Raw genomic sequence first — 8473 nt, forward strand, 5'->3', positions numbered from 1 at the left:
CAGATATATTGGAAGGATCTAATTAATTCACCTGAGCTAAGCATAATGGCTATGTATTCTAAAATAAAGCTTGTTTTATATTACAAAAATGTAGATATGTACATCCCCTTCCTGAAAACCTAGTGTGGTTAGGACAATACTCGGATGTTGTTTTTTAGCATTAGAAACTGAAAAGAGCATCATTAGGACAAATATTACAGAGTAATTAATTTTCTACATTGTGGCTTCAAATCTGTTGTGCTCATCACAGTTGTTGGAGTGAATTTCATGTAGATTCTCTTCTGGAACCTGCCGTGAAAAATCAGAGGAGAGTTCAGTTGATGAGATCTGGACTTTCTTTTGCCATAAAAGGAGACTAAAGTGCACTGAGAATGTCATTCTGTTTGTATATATTACATGTGTATTTATTAATATTGACCCATCTGGATATAAACCACCAGTTCTGATTTCTGAGAGATTAATTCAGGTTTTTCTTAATAGAAGAATTCCTCAACACTGATGTTAACTATGAGAGAGCAAAATTAATATCTGGGATTTTCAGAGAGCACTAAAGAAACAAGTCGACCATGTCTAATAAAATGTAAATGATGTTATATGCCAAATATCAATGTCCTTTCCCATTACCTGATAAATCTTACTTAGAATAGAATTTTCTGAGCAGCTCTACTGATAGTATAGGACCTACAACTGACTATAGTTATATTATTATCACTGGTCAACACAGGCTGTGAATTCTTCAGCACACTTTAAAACTTTCATTTTTCCTGACATTTTTTTATCATTTACATAAGACAGCCTATTTCAGGTCTTGCCAAAAATCAGTGTTGTGACTTTCCTGAGGTCAAACAGTGAATGACTTGCAGAGTTGTCATTAAAAGTTGTTTTTTTCTGATTACCATTGCTATAGCTGATCTTTTGGCTCCAAACTTCTCATAGACTGCAAACTTTCTCTTGCCAGAAACCAAATTGTGTGGTTCATGTTGGAGTTTAATTCATTAAAAATTCCTTCATTCATTTCATTCACTAATAAAATCTCCTTCTGGGTTCACAACATTTTATTTACAAGGAATTTATATTATGTATTTCTTCTTCTCTTGCCTTTTGGAGTTTGTCTTGGCATAAAGGATAAAATTAAGATTGCCTAAATTAAGAATCTGACACCAGTTTCTAATGAAGGGAGAGTGAGAAAGCCTACAAACATTATAGGGAGCGTCTTAGGTTAGCCAAGAGAAAAGATATGTCTGAGTTTCTGCTCTGCACTTGATTGTGGACATCCAACTCAGAGATGTATGTGGGACTCAACTGATCAAATCTAGGTCTCTATGGTATAGAGCTCTACATTTGATGGAGGCAATGAAAAATCTTTCATTATCAGTGGGGAATATAGAGACCTTCAAGGTTTTAAGTCATGTAACCTAACATAGATCTGGAAGGATTAAAATGAACGACAATCTAAAGCCATCTCTTCATTGAGCATAAGGGAATCTAACAGGACTATTTCAGATGTACTTTTTTCTCAGCCCCATTTTTTGTGTCTTCATGCACAAAAAAAATGGTGTCAGGAGTTCTGTCTTCTGATAACCTCAGTGGTCAGATCATTCAACCAGGAAGCAGAAGAGCTTCTGCTCAGCCTAAAGGAGACTCACCCTGTAAATACTGAATTTCATTCCATATGAAATTCTAAATGATACTAGAAAAGCTGCACCATTTAGCCAAGAATGCAAATATCATGCATCTAATCTTCAAGAAGGAAGAGGATTTCTGACACAGGGAACACTTAAAAGAGCGATAAAGAGCTCCACTCAGGTCTCAATTTGTTGGCTCTATTTCTGCTTTTTGTTCAAGGTTAGTCCAGTGGCATGACTAGCTAGTCCAAAAAAGATCCTGAAGGTGGCCTTCATAAATTCACAGCCTGAAGTAGAGCAACATTGCTAGTCCAAAAAAGATCCTGAGATCCTGAAGGTGGCCTTGATAAATTCACAGCCTGAAGTAGAGCAACATTTTTGAAAACTGACTCATGTGTCCAAACCACAAACCCCAGGAGATCAGGACTGCAGTGTGCTGTACATCTTCCAACATAATGAAAATAAAGTGAGGTTGTATCTTACCTCCCAATAAACAGAGTCATCAAAGCAGTTCTGGTCAGACACTTGTCCCAAGAAGGGCAGCTTTAGAATACCACCTGCAGGAAAAACAGCATCAAAGGTTAAAAAATGGACAAAATGCCCACATAAATGCTGCTAAAATGTGGCCTGAGGAGTCATTTGATTTTTCTTTCTTGTTTCCTAGTCTATGGAAATGCCCAACCATCTTGGGACCTCATTATGAGAGGTCACTCATTATGAGAGGTGACGCAGGTTTCTTAATCTCAACACAAATAAGAGCTTGTTTTTAATTGCTCAAACTTTTCCTGGATTTCAGACTGGAATTTTATGTTTCAGCATGAATTTTTGTTTGGAAAATATCCACAGCCACATGGAAACATGTGACACCTAAATGACTACATCTTGATTTCAAAGTAGTTTCTGTTCAGAATTTTAAGTGTCTGAATCTAGAGAAGTATTCCAGAACAATATCTTACTATTCCTATATATACAACCCAGTATCTTTGAAGCATGTATTTAATAAGATATCTAGGCTTCATTTGAAGACAATATTATTGGAAAACAGCTTTTCCATACTTCAGTTTCAGCCATGCATTATTTCTAGGTTTCTATTTTGTATTATTCACATGAAATTTTTGATACATTGAACTTCTCCATGGGCAAATCTCTCCATTCAGATATATTTCAGTTGCTATACCCATCAATCCATCATACTGACCTGTCAATGCTCCACCCACAAGGGCAATTCCAATTGTACTGCCCAGGGCAGCAGCCTGCATGCTGGGACTAAAGTGGACACCTTGCCTGAAAAGAGCAGAAAAACAAACTACTGACAATCTCCAAATTGTTACACTTTGTGACTGATAATCAGTCTTACAACATTGTACTTCCTGTCTGCCAGAAAAGATGGCTTATAAGAAAATATCTTACCATTGCTGTGTATAAGACATAAATAATGAATTTTGGTTTTGTTTTAGACTCAGTGAAAACAAGTTCTTTGAAAAGATTATTAATATCTTGTAAGCCTTTAAAAAATGCTCCCCTTTGTAAAGAAATCAAAATTTCATTTTCTTGGAGTCTTTAAATCAGTGAAAACAAGTTCTTTGAAAAGGTTATTAATATGTTGTAAGCCTTTAAAGAATGCTCCCCTTTGTAAAAAAATCAAAATTTCATTTTCTTGGAGTCTTTAAAGTTAGTGGAAATTGCTCATTTTACCAATTTTCTTGGAAATCTTACAGATACAGTATTTGTAGAATCATAATAAAGATTCTTCTATGTTTGAATGGTTTTGTAGTCTGATTTCTTATGATGTTTTAAATTTATTTATTTTTACTTTTGAAACAAGCTTAGCATATAAATAGTGTGCTAAAGCCAGGATATCAAGAAGAGTTCTATTTAAACCAGAACATGATGTCTGACATAAAATCAAAGGTGCATTTTATGAAAAAAAAAATAATCATAATTAGATCCAGGGAAGGTGGAAAATTAGGATAGACCTTCATAAATAAATAAATTTCTTTCTCTCTTCTCTGTATAACTCACCTAACTTCCTCTCTTATCGCAGTTACTATGATGCCAGCGATACCTCCCAGTATTCCAGGTAAACCATGTAAATTATGAACTCCACAAGTGTCTTGAATGTTCAGTTTGGATGCCAACAAAGGCTGAAATGAGGGGAAATATGAAGTTTATAGAATTCTCTTATCTCTAGAATGATGTGCAAAATAAAGTAGTGCAGAAGTACAAGAAATAAGCTAACATTTCATGTACGCAAAGCTTAGCTATAAAACTTGCTATCTCTCCCTTCACTGTGAAATTGTTTCTATGCAGAGAAAACCAAGTATGTACATATAATTGTACATATGTCCAAGGTGCCATCATAAATATAATGGTACAAAACACATGACAGTTCACTGATATTCCTAATCTTTTCAACCACTGCAGGAAAGGTTGACAGAGGTGGCTAACACGCACACCCCTGTTCTGAGTCTACTAGTCAGGTATTTTCTTCCAGAATGTGTCTCCATCAGGAAATGCTAGTTTAAATAGTTTTATTCAGACTATTTTGTTTCTACATTTTGCACATGAAAAAATTCAATTTTATACTTCAAAAGTATTTTTTGATTGCAGTTTGATTTAGAAATTTTAAAAGACTGAAATTAAGTTAGTCCTATTTCACTGAAACGTGGGCTTGGAAAAAAATTCTGGCAGCTCCTTGAAGAGAAATCCCAACTTTAATGAACTCTAATGGCTTTGTGAGCCTTCTCTCATTTTTAGTTAGGTTATTGACTGAAGTTAGCTCATAAGTATATATTTAAATTACACTGATTAAAAAAAAAAAGAATCATTATCTGGAGTTTACTCTCTATACTATAACAGTCAGTTTCTAAACTCCCTTTCTAGCAAAGCAAAGGAGCTCCAGTAAAGTCAATGAAGTAATAAGAAAGTGAAAACAGATGTGGGTCCTCAATACTTACAGTCAGGAAGTGGAACCCAAGGACAGAGATGATTCCAGCGATGCTCCCAATCCCTATGGCAACAAAAGGCTGGATTGACAGGTCAGCACACGTACCCACTGCTACTCCTCCTGCTAGGGTGGCATTTTGAATGAGAACCTGCAAAGAGTATACAGAAGTGGAAATGATATATATGGAACAGAGGCTTGTAGGGTTGAGTGCCTTTGAAGGTTTTTTTTGCATACAGAAGTTTTCCTTTTCTTCAGGTGGGATTTTTCCAATGAAGAATGAACAGGAATTTAAAACAGGGTTCCCTGTTATGTGTTCAGGGTGTTGGTTCAAAGCTGCTCTAAGCCATCTTAACTGGGGCCAATTTAATGAAGTCCAACTTTTACAAAGTTGCTAAAACTCATCTGACCTCTGAAGAAGCCAGACTGAGCCAGTGAGAACTGCCTCATACAATAGCAGCACATTCTGCAAGTTCATTGAACCTGCTCATGCTGGGCTTAGGATAAATACTGCAACTGCTGGAAAGAGGTGAGTGAAAACATAGGGCTGGATTTTAGGGCAAGGAGATGAAAGGCTGGCAGCCCCAACCTCATCTGGCTTTGCCTGTTGTGCAGCTGCACTGTGACATTGCCAGTGAACATGTCGTTGCCTTGAGAGACCTATTTTGGCTATTGCAATATCATAACTCACTTAGGTTCTTCTTTGGAATAAGATCCAAAAGTCCACCTGAATGTTGGACTAATGTCTCTGTGCTCCAGCAGGTTCTGCAGACAAGAGAGAACAAGGGAGCAGGACCGTGACTACAATGTCTAAGAGCTTTTCACTCTCCAGATGCAGAGAGGAATTCCTCTCTCCAGAGAGGAATCACCAAGGAGTCACCACATACCTAAAGCATACTTCAGGGCCCAATCTTATAGTATAGCTTTTAGAACAACAATAGCTCTAATTTTGCCCAAAGTATGAGCAAAGGCTCCAGATAGCTCATGGATATTGGGAATCTGCCTAATTATCCTGGTTATAGAGGGGTGACTCGAATTAACAGAGGTTGTGATGTGATTCTTACCATACTGAATTTGCCTCTTTCATCCACCAGGCTGGAGAGGGCAAATGTTACGACAGTACATGCAGCCAAGGAATAGTAAGTGTTGACAATGGCATTAATCTGGTAAATTGTTTCAGATGCAATGGCAGAATTAAAACTCGGCCAAAAAAGCCAAAGGAACAGGGTACCTGGATGAACATAAGTCAAAACAAAACAAAGACTATTCAGTCACAAGGAGTATTTCAATGCAAAAGATCAAACACAACAGAGCTAGCTGCAAGAAATGAGGAAGATGATCAATCCGCAACATGAAACAGACAAAATGCTGGCAGAAATAGTAGATTATCAATCAGAAACAGAAAATAGACAAAATGCTGGAAGAAAAATTAGATTATGCAGAAGCTTTTGACACTGGCAGATGGGATTTTGACACATGGTCTGTGTCAAATCTTACTGGAAGGCTTTAACATACTGTGACCCTTTGTCATGCCCCACTCACTGCCAGAGATCACCACCACTGTGAAAACCATACCAGAATAGGATGCATTAGCAAGACAGTTGACAGGCAAATCATTTATCATCTAGTAATATAACTGATAGCTTTAGCTAGTAAATTGATCTATGAGTAGATCCATGGACAGGTAGATGTATGATTTCTAACATACATTAGTGGGACAGGCACAACTCAGTACTCCTAATTGTGGCCAATTTCTATGGAAACGCTGCTTATAACGCAAGATTTAACAAAAAGGGAGTCACCACTAACGCACAGTCAAAATGCATCTTTAATTTGATCTTTCTTCTTTGTAGCCAAGGAAAAACTGTAAAAATCTGTGTGACACTGAAAATATTGTGCATGCATCAGACAAAAAGGAATATGCTTCTAGGAGTGTACTTAAGAAAATGAATGCAGCATAATAATAGGCAATCATTAAAACATAAGGATGAAAGAGGAATGATCAAGTGACCAGCACTCACTATTAGTTCACTTACCAATCATGGCAAATAAGTCTGAATGATAAGTAGATTCATCATTTTGATGTTTATTTTTCAAGCCAGGACGATACAAGATGAAGGTTACAGCCAGACCAAAATAAGCTCCAAAAGCATGGATAGTCATTGAGGCTCCAACATCTGTGGCCTGTAATAAGGACCCAAAATAATGCCACAGATTTTATACAGCATAGAGATAAGGATTTGATGAAGAAGTCTGGGTGACTTTAATGGTTTATTTTCTATGGTAGAAATCAGAACCTAGAATATGTAAACTGGAAGTATTACAAAGTGAAAGCATTTGCTATAAACAGAAAAGAATTATTGATAAATAGTTGTACCTGAAGTATTTCTGTAACTAGATGTTCATTGCACGCAAAGATTGTGATCTCCAGAATTGTCAAGATGAGCATCTGAACGGGACTTGTTTTCCCCAGGACTGCTCCAAATGAAATCAAAGCAGTTGCTGTGCTGAAGTCTGCATTTATCATGCTGAAGTTAAGAAAACAAACAAAACCAAAACAAAGCAAAACAAAAACACAGGAGAAAATAAAATCAGTTTAAAGAGACCTGAAGTAAGGCTGTAACAATAAAACCTGTCATACCATTAAAATGGTAGAGCTTTAACTCTTCAGATATAAAATTATCAAGATTATCTTTGTGGATGAAAATTAAATCAAACCTTTCCAGATGTTTTATAAGGATCTTACCAGCTACTGAGGAAAAAGTGTGGGAAGATTGCCTCCTGCTTATACCATGTATGTGCTTAGCTGGTTGAAATGAGAGTGAAAAGTCAGATGAGAAGTATATTGCAGATGTGCAGGGATATTTCCAGCTCTGACTACTCTCACTTGAATTCCAAAGCTGACAAGGAGCATTAACTTTGGTCAGATAGTTTATCTCATTTCAAAAGCTTTGCATGCCCTTCTATCACTGTGCATTGTGTTTGCACTGGCTCTCAGGAAGGACCAGTGTTAACAGGTTACGGGGAATGGCAAAGATAAATAAAAACACAAACTGATCAAAAACTTGCAGCACAGAGGGTCATTAACTTATAGGTCCCTCTACAAATGCCTGTCTATAAGCCTTAAAGAGCTACATATATTATTCCTGCTTGTTCTTTGGTAATGTTTGGATGCTGTTACTTTCAAAATTGTCTACATGTTTTCTCAGAAATCAGAACTGCAGATGTGGAAGAAAATTTGAGACCTTGGTAGAAGCAGGACAGATGAATGGGAGGGAGACTAAGTGTATCTAGAGATACTGCTCATGAGGCCTCTTATTTTATGATTGGGATCCAAAGCCTACTGCAGTATGGTGCTCATGCAAATCATTCCTTGAGAAGTAGGAGAAAAACTTATGAGTGGATAGACACACTGTTCCAGCCTTTCTTCTGTGACACCATGTGTCATGGATGGATGAATCCTTTCATGCCCGTTGGATGCAGGAGGCTCTGTGCTACTGCTGGAAATCCAGCTTCCACAGTTTCAGACATTCAAAGCAGTCTCTCTGCATGACTTATGACCCACATGTAACGTAGTACCTCAAATTTCATCCCACCCTTTGGTTCCCTTGGCCCAGTGCACCAGGTGTTGCCTCTTTAGAGGTGAAGGGCAGATGACTGTTGAGAGGTGGACAGTAAGGCTCAATAAAATTTCAATGAACTAAGAAGTCTGATCCTACACATGCTATAGTTTATGGCTTCTCCTGGTATCTTAAGGGAAAGAAATGTCAATTTTAGTAAATTCACAGGTACCTTTTGATATCAACGTGAATTTTCCCTCCTTGCATGTGCCAAAATCCTTGCATCAGGGTTCCCCACTGGAGACCAAAGGCAGCAATAAGCATGTTGATACCAACACTGCTGA

General features: G+C 37.3%; 1 protein-coding gene across 1 annotated transcript in view; it reads right to left on the bottom strand.

Annotated features, from left to right (window-relative positions):
* Positions 1-213: 213 nt before the first annotated feature.
* Positions 214-8473, bottom strand: part of RHAG (Rh associated glycoprotein) — a 15348-nt gene continuing 7088 nt past the window's right edge. Inside the window, exons 2-10 of the mRNA XM_010162145.1 lie at positions 8362-8473; positions 6947-7097; positions 6606-6753; positions 5634-5800; positions 4583-4720; positions 3648-3769; positions 2824-2909; positions 2109-2182; positions 214-288 (exon numbers count right to left, since the gene is read on the bottom strand). The exon at positions 8362-8473 is cut by the window's right edge and continues 96 nt beyond it. Coding sequence (XP_010160447.1) covers positions 214-288; positions 2109-2182; positions 2824-2909; positions 3648-3769; positions 4583-4720; positions 5634-5800; positions 6606-6753; positions 6947-7097; positions 8362-8473 — 1073 coding nt within the window. The remainder of the gene's footprint in view (positions 289-2108; positions 2183-2823; positions 2910-3647; positions 3770-4582; positions 4721-5633; positions 5801-6605; positions 6754-6946; positions 7098-8361) is intronic.

Source organism: Antrostomus carolinensis, unplaced genomic scaffold (genome assembly GCF_000700745.2).
Source record: "Antrostomus carolinensis isolate BGI_N321 unplaced genomic scaffold, ASM70074v2 scaffold7312, whole genome shotgun sequence".
Taxonomy (NCBI): Eukaryota; Metazoa; Chordata; class Aves; order Caprimulgiformes; family Caprimulgidae; genus Antrostomus; species Antrostomus carolinensis.